Source organism: Caenorhabditis elegans, chromosome IV (genome assembly GCF_000002985.6).
Source record: "Caenorhabditis elegans chromosome IV".
Taxonomy (NCBI): Eukaryota; Metazoa; Nematoda; class Chromadorea; order Rhabditida; family Rhabditidae; genus Caenorhabditis; species Caenorhabditis elegans.
Window position 1 is genome coordinate 12772863 of NC_003282.8, and position 15567 is coordinate 12788429.

Consider the following 15567-nt stretch of genomic DNA (forward strand, 5'->3'; position numbering starts at 1 on the left):
TTTTTATTAAATTACTGCGCCAACTTGGTCAGAAATCTCTATGAATCAATGTTATGTATTTCATTTTCTCTCCCAGGGATTTCACCCCCACACCACCACTGACATCATCTGAACTATTTATTTACATTTACTCCAAGCACACCAATGAAACATACACATATCTTATTTTTAGATTTACCCTCTTTGGATAGCAAATATACCCATTCTTAATCCATAATATTTAGCAACTAACATAAGCTCCCACAATTATTTAACTTGATTTTTGACGATTTTGCAGCCTGATACAAATGGTCACAACATTTTGTAGCTAGGATTATTCAAATCCTTTGAAATATGAAATTGTCTAGCCATAACTTTTAGAAGAAATTTTTCTGACAATCTGCTCCTAAAAAGCGATTGTGTTGGACCATCTGATTTTTCACTCCACAACTTTCGCCTAACCGCATGGATAAATCCATTAAACTTCCCGTTTTCTCAGACATTCTACATATATTCTTTGAACTTTAATCCATGTCTAGACACAAAAAATTATTCCTTAAAAATTTCAAAAACAAGTCAATTTTTCAAAATTTTGTGCGCAAAAAGAAAGAAGACTAACACAGCGCACAAGAAAATACATATCAGTAGTTCATGCCGATAATCCGACAGCTTCTAATTCGGTTTTCACATTTTTTTCTCGCCTTTTGGCTCCTTGTTTGTTATTTTTCCTCTGATCTCTATGCCTCTCTCTCCCTCTCTACTTCTCTCCCGGATTCCCATTTTCGTTCTTCCGTTCTTTTTTTTTCTCCCCCATTTTTTTCGCCTTTTTATCCTAGTTTATATTATGCATTATTTTGCCTTTCTCGTACGTCCGTCCCCGCCGCTCGTTTCAATTCAATTTCAAGTCTCCTTGTTATGCATACACTTTCTTCGTTTTTTATGTCATCTTATTCATTTTTCCTCTCGGCGGTGCTTTTTTGCTGCTTTCTTAAACATTTACTTTTTATGTTTTTTTTTTCTTTTGCAGTCTTCGTTTGGAACATCATGTTAGGAGCAAGTAGTAGTGAAGAAGAAGACGACGATTTTCAGGAGGATCATGATTCGGTAAGAAGTTTTTTATTTCAAAGTGTAAATATTGTTTTTGGAGAATAAAATTAGGTGGTAAAATTAAGCCGAAATGTATTTTTGTTGGCTGCCAAAAATTTGCTCTAAAGAGCCTCTGCAAATCAAGAAGACCCAGCGAAGCAAGGATATTGAAAACATAAGTACCCTTGTTGTTGTGTTCCGGAGTCAACATTGCGAAGCTCTAGGGCTTCAAAACACAAAAAAAACCCGCTAGCGAAAAATATGAGACTTTTCCGCCGCTTTTCATCATCGCCTAGGCGCCAAAAAACCCAAACAACAACAAACATCTTTGCAGCTACCAATTGCACAGGTCAAAAAGCGATCACTGCTCTCCGGGGCGATGACACCAAGGAGCAGCTCACCGGCTCCGTCGGACTCGGTTTCACAGACAAATTCGTTGAAAAGAAACAATTCGAGTTCACAGGGAAGAAGGAAAGATTCAGTGCAAAGTCAGACACCTGCTAGATCGGTTAGTTATTTTTGAGGAGAAAAGGAAATGGGGAAAATGATAAGAGAAATAAATTTTATAAAACTTCAGTTTGAAAATTAACTAAATTACTTTTGTACCAGTGCGAGCGGTAATTCCTGTTTGGCAATCGAATTTTTGGCAATTGCCGGTTGCCGGAAAGTTCCAAAGCCGGCAATTGCCGAAATTGCCGATTGCCGGAAATTTTCGATTTCCGCTCACACCTGTTTTGTACCTTAAACCCAAAAATCAAGTTCAAATAGTAGTTCTGTGCACTGTAATTTAATTGAATTATTTTTGAAATATTATGAACAAATTGGTTATACTTTTAAAATCAGTATTCGAACTTTCAAGTGATTTGTTAAGATGAAATCTTTTAAAAATACGTATAGTTTTTAAATATGAAAAAATTGTGCTGGGAAATTAAAACTATTATTTGAGTTGTCAAATTTAAATTAAAGGTTATACAATATTGTAAAAATAAAATCAATTCTCAAAATTTAGCATTAACTCTCAAAGTGAATACGCGAGATTTCAACATTTTTCTCTGAATTTTGCCAGTACATTTTACCACAAAAATAATTACATATCTCAAAACTTGCTGAAACTCAGCCAAAACTAGTTGAAAAAAAAACATTAAAAAATATTGATTGGTTTAGCCAATGAGAATGAATGCTCCATCACCAATGCCACAGGTAAGTTGTGTCAGAGTTTAAGACCAACATGTGTGTAGAGTGTACTTTTGGATGTGTCAAATAGGAAATTGGTTCTAATTTATTCAAATATTGGATTTTTTCTCGGTTTTTTGAAAGAATATAACTTTATTAACTATAAGAGGCGTGAATTTCAGAAGCAAGTCCTACATTTTGACAATTTTTTTCACCAAATTAAATCTGAAAAATACTAAATTTGAACCAATTTCCCAGAAGCACTCATAAATCTTCTAACATTTTTTTACTTCTTTGTCTTCTCCTACTTTTTCTTCTAATTCTTCTAGATATTCTAACTACTCTAACATTCTATTTCTCCTACTCTTTGCAACCACCACTACTACACATCGAATCTTTGCCCGAATAACAACTTGCTTGTAATATGCTTGTTCACTTTGAAACCAACGTTTTGTCACACTTTGGACTTTTTCTCCCCAGTTTTTGAATAATTCATTTATTTGAGAAAAAAAAAGAAAGAAAGAGAAAAGGTGAACACGAGTTTTTGCTGTTTGAGCACCAATAATTAAACATTGCGGGAAAATATCGAATTTTCCTATTTCATTTTGAGCCATTATGTCCAACGGTGAAGCAACTTTCGAAAGGTGACCGCATGAGAAAAGTTGGTGGCCGAGTTTTTCCGGATACTTCACAACCCGGAGTATGCTCCTTCAAGCTCTCATGTTAACTGTAGTTTCATTTAATCATTTTTTTTCTATACCTTAAATTACAGTACTCCAATTTTAAAAATCACTTTTTTCTGTGAAAAAAAAATTAGTTTTATATCATTGGATAATTCACAAATGTCCGTACAAAATTTTTTAATAGAAAATATCATTCTACCATAACATTGTTGTATTTACATGTAAAACTATTTGCATTTTTAAAATTACATTTTACTATATGTAAAACCACTAACAGTTTAACTATTTAGCATGTTCTCATATTCTTGATTTTTTTAAAATCAAAATGGTTTCAATTTTCAGGCGAGAATAATGTCGAATGTTTCAAAGCCGATAATGCAAAATTCACAAGAATTCGATGGAGATGAGGAAGAAGGGGAAGAAGGTTCAACTACAGTAGTCGGTAGTGGAGATGAATGTGGTGGTCCTGCTTTGAGCAAAGAAGAGCAGGAAAGAATGAAGTAAGAGTTGTTACTTGCCGCTTTTATTTGTATATTTTTCATTCTAGTACGATTGAGTATAATACTATATTCCGAAAAGTGATATATCACCGCTAAAATTTGACAATCTTAAATTTCAGAGCCGAACGAGAGGAAGAAGATCATAAGAAGAATCTTCAAATGTACATGTTTCTAGCCAGATGCATAGCATATCCATTCAATGGACAGCAGACTGGTGACATGGCTCGTCGACAAATGAAAGTGAATAAACAGGAATTGGCTAGAATTCGAGAACGATTCACTCTTTTTCTTAAAGGAGAAACAAATATTGCTGCTGATGAAGCATTCACTAAAGCGATTCAAAGTTATTTCGAAGTATTTCTGAAATCTGAAAGAGTTCAGAAAGTTGTTCACGCCGGCGGATTTTCACAACATGATTTTCGAGAAGTTTTTCGATTAAATATTGAGAAAAGGGTTCGAAGTCTTCCTGATATTGAAGGATTATCAAAGGATACTGTATTGAATTCTTGGTTAGCAAAATTCGATGCAATTATTAAAGGAGATGAGACTGATCAGAATAGGAATGCTCGGTGAGCTTTTTTTTTTGGAAAAAAATTAAAAATTTTGGAAGCTCTTATTTTTATTCTCAAAATATATTCTTATCAAAATATTCTTTAGTCTCAAAAAAAACCGGAAAATATATACAATTCGTCAAAAAAATACAAATAAAATTCCCAGTTTGCAAAGTTTTTAGTTAAAATTCTGATAACTCAGTTCGAAATTGAAAAATTTTTAATTTTCATAATTTCAACCTTCCACTAAAATTGCTAAAATTTCTGCTTTGAAAATGCCTACATTGTGCCTCTATTAGTGCCTACATAACTGAACTACAATACGTTTTATCGAATTGAGTAATTAAGTTTAAAAAAGTTTACAGCTAGAGCTCACCCAAAATCCAGAAAAAGTTTGTAGGCAGACAAGTAGGCACATAGGCAGGTAAGCAGACTTAGGTAGGCGCCGAAAACGCCTCGGAAAAAAAGGATAAAAACTCGCAAGAGGAGAAGGGTAAAATGCTCCGCCCGCCCTAACGCCTCCACTGGGAGAAATCTATATTTCTTACATCATCAAAGTAAATATTTTATAATTTTAATAATGTGATTAAATTTTCTTTAAAATTTCAAAAATTTTCAATTCTTCCAGAGGCCGCTCTCGAAATCCGCAGAATGCGATGAGCGCTGACGCAGTACTAGGCAAAGAGCAACTCTACGACGTTTTTCAACAAATTCTTGGTGTGAAGAAATTCGAGCATCAAATCATATTCAACGCACTTCAGTTGGATAATCCAGATGAGCAGGCGGCAGCAATCCGGAGAGAGTTTGCGACAAGAGAAGAAGCTTTGAAGGATCCTATCAAGGTTTGATTTGTTTTGGTCGAAAATTGGGACTGAAGATTTTTTTTAACTAACAAAATTTTTAATATAAAAAACCCAGCCAATTATCGTTCCCATTTCTAAAATTTGCAATTTCCTTAATTCCAGATGAAGCGTCTTACTCCAAAATTTGTGGTAAAAGACATGGAAACCCTGTACATGGACGAAGTTCGAATGTCGATAAACACTTTAATAGGAAATTTGGAAACAGTTCCAGTGACAACACGAGGGGCAACTGTCGGAAAACGAAAAGACAAGAGTCGGTGAGTAGAGTGTGTATGCTTTTCCAGATTCTATGTGAACTCTTCAAAAATGTCTCCACTCCCACTAGCACTAGACTCGGTTCATTTTTCTTCATTCCTCGACCCCCTGATATTATCATTGTCCATATCTATATTGATCTACGTTTTCAGCAACCAAACCAAAAACAAACGGTATGTGTATCCATATATATTTAGAGAGTAAAAAATGATCGATTATGATTCAAAGCAAGCTCATGACGGTCCTCCAGAGACCGTTTCCACGTGTCATGCAGAAACGATAGAGCGCACTTACTAACTTCTAATGTTATGTGGAATGTGTCAGGTTATTCTAACTGTGTATCTTATACTTCTACTCTACTTCTATTCCACTTCTTACTCTATTATCCCTTTTCAGTTTGAATGTGAAAAATGTCATTTGAAAGAGGTTTTGGATTTTTTAAATGTATTTATTTTATTAGCCGGAGGAAATTTGAAAAATCTCCCGGAAAACGCTTTCGAAAAAGGTTGGAAATTAGATTGTGAACTTATAAAATTTAATAAATTAAATTATTTTTCAAATCAAAAACCAGCTGAAAATATGAAAAATCTGTAAAATTAGAAAGTTGAAATTTTGAAAACAAATTTTTAAACAGTTTGAGTGCAAATTAAAGAGATATTGTAATTTCTGCGAATTCTTGAATTATCTAGATTTGATTGAATAACAAAAAAAATTAGCATGTTTTTGAAGTCAAACCCCAGCTAAAAATATTGAAAACTGACAAAGTTAGTTTTGGAAATTTTTAGAAAAAAAAGTTTTTGAGAGTTTGAGAGTCACTAAAACGGATTTTTTTGAGAATTAAAAAATCAAAATTTTTCAAGTAAAAAAAAACAGCAGAAAATCCTGAAAAGTGTCAAATTTTTTGAGTTTTTTAAGTGTTTCAAAAAATTTTTTAACAATTTTTTTTATTTTTTAAGTCCTTCTATGAAAAATTTTGGAATCTTTTAAGCCTTGAAACTAGTTGAAAATAGTGTTATGCCGTGAATCTCCAAATAAAAATTATGATCAAACTGGTCGATTTTAAGCTAATTCTAGGCCACTTAAAAATTTACTGTTAGCTTTGACCATATTCCAAAACTGAAAATCCGAAAAAAAAACTCTCAATAGGACATTTTTAAGAACATGTTGTAGCATTCCTTTCTCTCTTCAACTTCTCAGCTTCTTCAACTTCTTCTCAAAATGTTTTACTTTTAATTTTAATTTCACAGTTTTTTTTCTAAAAAATTACCCCTCCTAACCCTGTTTCTCTCTCTAAGTTTTGTCCGAAACATCACACGATCCACAATGTATCTCGTCCATGTATCTCGTCCATTCGACTGATTGTCATCACCACACACTGATCACACCTGAATGCTGCCACGTGTCACCACACCACAGCATCTCTAAACCAATCATTCTACCCACCTAATCTAATCCCACACATCTAATCATCTCTTTTTTAGATCCCGCAGTATAGAGGATTTGTCGCTCTTCAACAGGTTTGTTCAACTACCCCCAGAAATTCGATCCCCCAGTCCGTCCCACCTGAACCCCCAGCCAAATGATTTTTTTGACTTCTGATTATATTGATTGTTTTCTCCATATATATATTTTTTATTTGAATTTTTCTCGACTCGCTTCCCTTGAAACATTTAATTTGCGATGTGTCATCAGGAACCTCATTGTGGAACAATCTCAAAGTCGCGCTTTTCTCATCGTTTTCTTTAGTAATTTATATAGAAATATAGAGAAATATTTAAATTTTGCTAAAATAAATGTACGTTTAATTAAAACTTTCAAAAATGTTCTTAAAAACTGCCTGAAAGCCGAAGTGTGCCAATCGACGCATTGCGATTTTGAGACAGTTTTTGAGCACTTTTTTGGAAAGTTTCAATTGGAAATAAAGTTATTTTCAAAAAGTACATGTATTCTTCTATATTTCTATAGAAATTAAACAAAAATTACATACAACGATGAGAAAACGGGGATTTTGGAAGTGTGCCGATCGGTCTCTGTGCCCACGATGCACACAAAATTGAGCCCCATCTGCTTTAGGACCATTGTGCTCCGTGGTGCACATCGCGAATTAACTGTGTTCGATTCTTTTATTTTCCGCTGCTCCTTTTGCGCCTGTTGCTGCCGCTTTCCCTGTACTTCACACTAACTCTTTCCTCTATTTCGTCACACTAAAATGTCTATCCGTGCACGAGAGAACCTAAAAAATACGCTGAAATTTCAGCAGCTCCACACAGAAAATTGTCGATAGACAATTTTTTGTTGGAGTATTCAGTTTGAAAAATGTAGCCATTGAAAGTGGGTTTTTTTAGGATGAAAATCTGAAATTTATAAAATTTCGCTTTGACCCTAAAAAAGTAGCGTGAATTTTTTGGGTTCTCGGCTCTTTTCAAAAACAATCGAAAAATTAAACATCAAAAAAAAAATTTCAGGATTTTTTTTAATTTACCGAAAATTCTAAAAATTCTAAAAATCCAAAAACCTTTTTGGATTTTCGAATTTTAAAATTGTCTTTTAAAAAATTGGAATTGTTTGTAATTTAAATTTTTTTTTCCAAAATCCTAAAATCAAAAATTTATTCTGAAAAATTCATTCTCAATGGCTATATTTTTATCAATATTTCCGCTGCGAACTATATATATGCTCTCTTTCTATATGCTCTCGAAACAAAACGTGATGTGAAATTGGCTGAAATTCATCTGAAAATGAAATGAGCAAGCATGAAATCAAAAGCTTTCAATGATTCTTGACGCAAAGTCTCTATCCGCTCCAAAGCTCGAAAAGTATTACAGTATTATCGGAGAAAAGTGTGCTTTTTCATGAAGCTTGTGATCTATTGGTTCAAAGTATCTGTCCGTTTTACAAATTTTATCCAATTTTCAGCCTTAAACGAAGGACAAGCTCCGGGAGTCTCAACAAAGGAGATAGTGAAGATGGTGACGTCACACTGACAAAGTCTGATGTCTCATTGGCTTTGAGTATGGAGGTACTGTACATTGCGATGCGCGGAACCCAAAAAGTGTCGGGCGCGGAGCAAAGTTTGCATCAAATAGTGTGATAGGGTATAGCAGCACCATTTGGTACAAACTGGGCTCCTCGTCCGACACTGTTTGGGTTCAGCGCATCACGCTGACGCCGCGCGCCGCTGTGTGCGTGCGGTATTTATTTGGAAGCGGCCGACACGTTCACGGTTTCGCGCCGCACTTTACATTCGGATACATGCGGCGTGAGTGACCCCGTGAGGCCGGCGCGAGCGCTGTTGCGGCGACCTCATGGGAACCCTAGTCAGAGCCGCCCGAACCTTCTTTCCAACTTACCCTAATTTTCAGGTTGTCGTGATGGAAGTGCAGGGTCTAAAATCCGTGCAACCCAGTAAAATAGTGTATTGCACGATGGAAGTAGACGGTCACAAGCTGCAGACAGATCATGCGGAGGCTTCCAAACCAAAATGGGATACACAAGGAGACTTTTCGACGAAAAATCCATTGCCCGTGGTGAAAGTGAAATTGTATACAGAAGTGAAGAGTATGATAGCATTTGAGGATAAAGAATTAGGAAAAGTTCGTTTTTTTTTCTTTTAAGGGGCCGTGAAGATTGAGGTCGTGAGAGAAAGCTAGGCCACCAAAAACCTTTAAAAAATTGAAAAAGAAAATTTTTTCAGGTAATAATCCAGCCGACGCCAAACTGTGCGCGAAGTCCAGAATGGTACACCATGACATTACCAAAAAGTAGTCAGGATCAGAATTTAAAGATTAGGATAGCAATTCGAGTAGAAAAACCGCCGAATTTAAAGTATTGCGGTTATTGTTATTGTATCGGGCGAAACGCGTGGAAGAAGTGGAAGAAGCGATTCTTTTGTCTTGTTCAAGTATCTCAGTACGCATTTGCTGTATGTAGTTTTCGACAAAAGAAGGCCGATCCCACGGAATTCATTCAATTAGACGGGTTTACGATCGATTATATGCCGGAGTCGGATCCAGGTAAGACCGCCCATGTTGCACACTATGCGCGGTGTCAGGCGAAACCCGCGAGGAGTCGGGACACGGTGGGCAACACCACCTGTGTCGCTGTGGACACACTAACTCTGGTTCCTCTGCATTTAACCGTGAAAATCTTTCGCCTTTTACTAAAGATTTCCGTGCAAAGGAGCATACATTGAGTATTATATACAATTTTTGGAGTCCCCTCGAAAGAGCGGGACAAAAAAGAAAACTCAAACGGCAAAGAATTATGTGGAACTTGCGAATTGTAAAATATTTAGACAGTTCGACAATTTCCGAGTTCAACGATTTTGAAAAAAAGTGAGCAAAAGGCTAATTCTACTTTAATCTTTTTCCTCCCCCAACGCATAGAATCTAGAAAATTCGATTTCGATTCTGGGAATTGGAGAGGCCACAACTGCCATTTCCTAAAAACGATCATTTTAAGACCCTCGTAACAATAAAAATTCAGAACTCTCTGCGCAAGGAGGAAAACACTTCTTCACTGCCATCAAAGAAGGAGACGAGCTGAAATTTGCGACTGATGACGAAAATGAGCGACATCTATGGGTCCAGGCTCTGTACCGAGCCACAGGTCAAGCCTATAAACCTGTGCCTCCAAAGCAGTCAACAATTGCTCCAAAGGCTCAAGGTTTCCAGGATAAAGCCAGCAAACATGGAATGGATGCAATGATTCAGGCTGATTCGATTAATTTCGATCATGACCATTTTTATTCCGATGTTCAACGATTAACTCTGGATTTTCGGATCAACGAGCCGATTTGTTCATTGGTAAATTATCAAAAAAAGAAAACTTCTAAAAATATTTATTTCAGGGTTGGTTCTCACCTGGTCAAGCATTTGTTCTGGAAGAATACTCTGCTCGATATATGGTTCGTGGATGCTTCCGCCACGTAACCCTCTTATCAAATCTTTTGGATAAAGCTGACGATGGATTGCTCATTGATCCAGCTCTAATTCATTACTCTTTCGCTTTTTGTGCATCTCATGTCCATGGAAATAGGTGTATGCCTGATCGACAAGGACCTGAAGGAGTTGGTACAGTAACTCTGGAGGAGAAGGAAAAGTTCCAGGAAATCAAGGAACGATTGAGAGTACTTCTAGAGAAGCAAATCACGAATTTCCGTTATTGTTTCCCATTTGGAAGACCTGAAGGCGCACTTAAAGGGACATTAGGTCTATTGGAAAGAGTTTTGATGAAGGATGTTGTGTCGCCAGTTCCACCGGAAGAAGTTCGAGCAGTTATTAGAAAATGTTTGGAGGATGCTGCATTGGTTAATTACACAAGGATTTGCAATGAAGCAAAGATTGAACGTTAGTTTCATTCGAATTGGAGTTGCTATGGGTGCCGACCAATGAGCAGTGCGGGAGGGGGCGTGGCTAGATGTTCTGATTGGTCAGTTGCGCGGCAATTTGAAATTGAACTATGTAGTTTCGATTTTGGAAGAAAAGTTTCAAATAAGAGAAATTGAACTTTCCTGTCTAATTCTTTTAAAATACAGTACTGAAATATGGAAAATTTGTGAAATTAATTAGATTATGTAGACACAAAATGTCTGCCTAGTGTACCTACTTCAAAATCATAAGAGAACATTTTTGGTGTCGCGAAACCCAGGAACTGTCGGCCGCTTCGAAGCACCCTCTCAGGTGCTTCACTAGTCCTACTCAAAAATGCAGACAGATAGGCGTTAGGCAGGCAGGCAAGTTAAAACAAATATTTTTCTCATTTCCAGAACGAATGGGTATTGATGTTAGTCCGGCTCAACGAATCGAGGACATGATCCGCGTGACGGAATTCTGCATTGATCTGCTCAAGGAGAACGAGGAGCATCATGGAGAGGTGAGCCATAAACGGAATGCCTCAAACAAAAATTGACATGACGCATCTTTCCTATCCTCCTTTTTGTGTCGAATTGTGTATTTCATGAAAATGACAGGTATCATTGGGCAGATGGGCTCGTTAAAAATGGTGCATTGAACTTCAATGCATCATATTTTACGCGCAACTCTGATGCACAAGGGACTGTCATTTTGATAAAAACCACAATATAAATGCAACTAACCAAATCGTTTTAGCAACTTCGAGGGGTATGTTCAACATCTTCCGACCTCTTCTATCCGTTTGTTTTCCCCTTTGTGCTTATTTACCTATTTTCCTAATTTTTCGGCTTCTGTTCATATTTTTTATCCCCCAAAAGCTGTGTTTTTATCAATTTCATTGCTGTGGTTTTTAGCTTTTCCTTTTTAGTTCATTTCATTTAATGGTGGGTCTGTGTAGGTAAACAAAGGGTGCCTACAAGGCCTGTAGGCAGGCGAGTAGGCAGTCATATGCCTACAGGAAAGACCTAGGTTTTTGTTACTAGTATTAGTTGACTAACATCACGCTTAAAATTGTGTAAGCAAAAGCTCAAGTGTTATGTCCAAGAAAATGTGAGGAAAATTTTTTTAAAAATTAAGAAATGGGCGGAGCCTGTGATCGATTTATATATTTTTTTCAGCCCATTTACCATACCTCAATTATGTATATAAATGAAATTGACAATTATTTCAAATTAGCCTGACACAATCACATCATCCCAAGTTGTGATTCACAACCGCTAACGTTAGACTCGTGCCGTTTTCAGCGTGACTCCCTAATGTTTTATTGAGCTTCTCGAATTTTCTCCATTTTTCCTGAATAATCTTAATGTTTTTACAGGCTTTCGCGTGGTTTTCCGACCTTCTTTCCGACCATTCCGAGATCTTTTGGTCATTGTATTCAGTCGACTTGGACTCGGCACTGGAAGTTCAACCACACGATAGTTGGGATTCTTTCCCTCTTTTCCAGATGCTCAACGACTTTTTGCTGTCTGAATGTAAGTTTTAGATAAGGCACGTAGGCATGCAGGCAGGCAGACATGTACCTTCAAAAACTTCAAAACTTTAATTCCAGCAAGCCTGAAAGGAGGTATATTCCACAACAAAATCGTTCAACAATTCCAACCTCTCGTTGTACGATACATTGACCTCATGGAGCACTCGATTGCTCAGGCGATTGACAAAGGATTTTCCAAGGAAAAATGGGAATCAAGAAAGTTCGTTTATTCCAATTTTATTGTTTAACTTAAAACTCAAAATTTTGCAGAGAAGGATGTGCAACTTCGGAAGATATTTACTGGAAGCTCGACGCTCTTCACACATTTGTCATCGATCTGAACTGGCCTGAAGAGGATTTCAGAAAATATTTGCAGACGAAAATGAAAAGTCTAACTTCTGATATGATATCCAAGGTTTCCGATTGGTGAGTTGCCTACATGAAAAGCTTCAGTGAAAATAACTTCAACTTTCTCCAGCAGTTTGTCATCTTTCTGGGGCGCATTAACTTTTTTTTTTATCATACTGTATCTTTTATTCCGCCGCACTTTGTAGCGCGGTGCAAACTTTCTGCAGCTGATTACAGAAAGGTGGCAAAATGCGACAAAGCTCGGCCGAGTACGTGGGGCCCCAGCGCTAAATGTTTAAAGTTCTTCAGAAAGTTGGTAGAGTGCTGCAGAAAGGAGACAAACTGTGATTAAGTGCACGGGGTGCGAAGTTACGATAAAGGTTTAAAGTGCTCCAGAAAGTTGGTAGAGTGTCACAAAAATTAAAGTACGATGCCCTGAAAACGTCTCCGACCAGTCTAAACTAAACCTTTATTCTCAATTTCCAGCACCTTCACCGCATTCGACAGTTGGATGCAACGAGCCAAAAAGTCCACCGATTACATGCTTCCATCAGAAGTTTGCGTGCAAATCAACGTAATGTTCAGCTCAAAGAGCCGTGCTGTTCGAGTCACTGTTGATTCTGGAGAATACAAATATCAGTCAAAACTCGACGAAACTCTGGAGACAATGCTCAAAACTATGGAATCATGTATTCAAGAGAAACTTCACGGAGTTCTTGAATCAGTGCTCTCACGTCTTGCTCGATACGACGAGGGAAATCCGATTGGAGCAATTTTGAATATTGCCCCAAAGCCTGCATCGATTTTCAACAAATTGAAGACAATGGCCGGAGACACCTCGGCTCAGGCAACGACGACAGCGGTAAGTATAGTGCGGCGCGGAACCCGCGAGCTGTAGGTACACTGCTGGTAACACTCTCAGTGTCACCACTGTCCAAGTAACACTGGTTCCTCTGCATTTAACCGTGAAAATCTTTCGCCTTTTACTAAAGATTTCCGTGCAAAGGAGCATACGTTGAGTATTATATACAATTTTTGGAGTCCCCTCGAAAGAGCGGGACAAAAATTAGAAAATTCTCGAAGGAATAACTGGAAAGGTCAAATTTTCAGCGTCAACCTCTGACTGCTCAACAATCATCAGGGCAAATCGGAAATTCATATGTTACATTTTTCCACGGATGCACTGAACTTCTTCGACAAGTTATTATCGATGAAATTTGGGTTAATGGGCTCTTCGAGCATTGGTACGTCATATTTTCCAAGGAGAAACAGAAAATACCGTAAAATTTGGGTGAACAAAAGATAAAAAGTAGAATATTTTATGAAAATTGAGAAATTGAATTGAGGGGTTACTGTACTTTCTAAAGGATTTTGCGCGTCAAATGTGTTGTATTACATACGTTGGCACCCGCCACGGACCCAATGTACCATATTTTACGAGAAATTTATAATGTTCAGGTACGACAACCAAATGAAATCAATCAATGAATGGTTGACAGAACGTCTTCAACAATCGTTGAGTGCAACTCAATACATTTCCCTTTCGACAATTGTAAAAAAAGTGTATCAAGACTTTTCACTGCAAGGAATCGATGAAGAACGACTGAATAGTAAGACTTATCAGTCAATCAGTCGACGATTACAGCTTGAAGAGTCAAATTCTCATATTCAAGAAGGTATACGAAAACATTAAATTTTTTATAATTATTTACTAGTTGTTATTTGTTGTTGTTGTGAACAGTGAAACGGATTTGTGAATTAATGATTTTAAATTATTGTGTTCGTGTTTGATGCTTTTTTATTATGATTCGCCACGTTTTTTTTTCGGAATGAATTGCATTTAAATAGACTGACCTCACCCCTTCCGCACGGTATGCATTGTGTCAGGCGGAACCCGCAAGGTGTCGGTACACTGCGGGCAAAACCACCTGTGTCGCTGTGGACACACTAACTCTGGTTCCTCTGCATTTAACCGTGAAAATCTTTCGCCTTTTACTAAAGATTTCCGTGCAAAGGAGCATACATTGAGTATTATATACAATTTTTGGAGTCCCCTCGAGAGAGCGGGACAAAAATGAATGTTTGCAGCTTTTTGTAATGACTTGACCCATTTTGGCAGAGAAGTGTCTTGTTTTCCTAATCGCACTGTCCAGACCTTTTTCTTTTAAACTTCTCCAATTTTCCATCTATCTTACAGCCGCCATCAATGGATCAGCTCAAGGTTCGGTGTTTCCCACGTCGTTGGGGAACGCGACAGCAGCCGTATCCAACATGTCAAGTATGGTCGAAGGAGCCGGTGCAAAGATGTTCTCGCTTTTTAAATAGATTTTTTCTAATATTTTTCTTTAAGCGGTGTTTTCTCACGGGATTTATTTGAAATAGACCATTTCGAACAGAAATGCCAAGAAGTGGGAGGAGATTAAGGCTCCTCCCAGTTCTTGGTGATTAGTAAACAGAGTCGTGCCCTCAGAATAATGCCGTTTTTATTTTAAAGTTATAGTTTCATATTTTTATAATTATTCAAATTTAAAAACGCTTTCAATTATACGAGTTTCATTTAGTTTATGGAAAGATTTTTAATCGACCGTATTTTCTCAACTTTGCCAGCTCATATCTCAGCTATCTTTGGTTGTATTAAAACAATTTCAACTGGAAACGTGTTCCTTATTTATTTTTCTATAAATGCATAGTTTAAAATTGTTTGATATCTCCAACATGAGCCGAGATATTAGTCACCAAATTAGAGGAGATACGAAACTTTTTTTTTTAATTCAAACTTCTATCGCTTCTACGTTTAGCTTTTTTCTTCAAATTTTTTTAAAATTTTAATCTGGTGAATCAAAGATCAAATGTTAATTTCCCTTTGCGTCTTTCGTCTCATTTTTTGTCACCAAAAGACCTCTTTCGCCTCCCAGTTGTTCCAATTTTGTCCCCCGTTTCCACGCCCACTCAATTTTACCGGTAATTATTTTTTTTTCTCGGCAGAATTTTAACTGTAATAGCTTTAATTTATTTTATTATATCATTTGCAAATTTCACTTATAATCAGCTTTTCATTGTCTTTGGAGCTTTTTTTGAAGCTCTCCCCTCAAAATACTTGTACCCTTTTTGGTGGTCCTAATTTATTACAGATTTTATTATTTTATATGAAGCTTTTTCATGGGAATCGAGAGTTTTAAAATGGTATGTATACCATCAAAATTTGAAAATAATCATCGTGTAACGAAGAAGTAGATGTGTT

The 15567-nt window shown here is 36.8% G+C and overlaps 1 protein-coding gene and 5 non-coding genes across 24 annotated transcripts; 4 read left to right on the forward strand and 2 right to left on the reverse strand.

Annotated features, from left to right (window-relative positions):
- Positions 1–1004: 1004 nt before the first annotated feature.
- unc-31 (Calcium-dependent secretion activator) lies at positions 1005–15492 on the forward strand (the record flags this gene model as incomplete). Of its 19 annotated transcripts, NM_001306972.3 has the most annotated exons (23): positions 1024–1083; positions 1400–1573; positions 2230–2265; positions 3264–3421; positions 3541–3990; positions 4601–4814; positions 4938–5092; positions 5243–5263; positions 6572–6607; positions 8007–8109; positions 8453–8683; positions 8785–9103; positions 9576–9895; positions 9940–10438; positions 10858–10964; positions 11201–11212; positions 11823–11979; positions 12057–12198; positions 12249–12404; positions 12813–13188; positions 13437–13570; positions 13785–14002; positions 14524–14651. In NM_001306972.3, 23 exons carry the CDS (start codon positions 1024–1026, stop codon positions 14649–14651), a joined length of 4206 nt encoding a protein of 1401 aa, NP_001293901.1. The 19 variants fall into 19 exon arrangements, with proteins under 19 accessions (NP_001255666.1, NP_001255667.1, NP_001293901.1 ...); NM_001306973.3 differs by lacking the exon at positions 11201–11212; NM_001306974.3 differs by lacking the exon at positions 5243–5263.
- ZK897.2 lies at positions 9204–9325 on the forward strand. Its single transcript, NR_000375.1, has one exon. It is a non-coding gene; the product is annotated as a small nuclear RNA ZK897.2 (small nuclear RNA).
- On the reverse strand, positions 9204–9329 carry ZK897.8. Its single transcript, NR_056851.1, has one exon. It is a non-coding gene; the product is annotated as an Unclassified non-coding RNA ZK897.8 (non-coding RNA).
- ZK897.3 lies at positions 13267–13388 on the forward strand. The gene has a single exon (NR_000376.1). It is a non-coding gene; the product is annotated as a small nuclear RNA ZK897.3 (small nuclear RNA).
- ZK897.9 lies at positions 13267–13393 on the reverse strand. The gene has a single exon (NR_056852.1). It is a non-coding gene; the product is annotated as an Unclassified non-coding RNA ZK897.9 (non-coding RNA).
- On the forward strand, positions 14276–14397 carry ZK897.4. The gene has a single exon (NR_000377.1). It is a non-coding gene; the product is annotated as a small nuclear RNA ZK897.4 (small nuclear RNA).
- Positions 15493–15567: the final 75 nt, after the last annotated feature.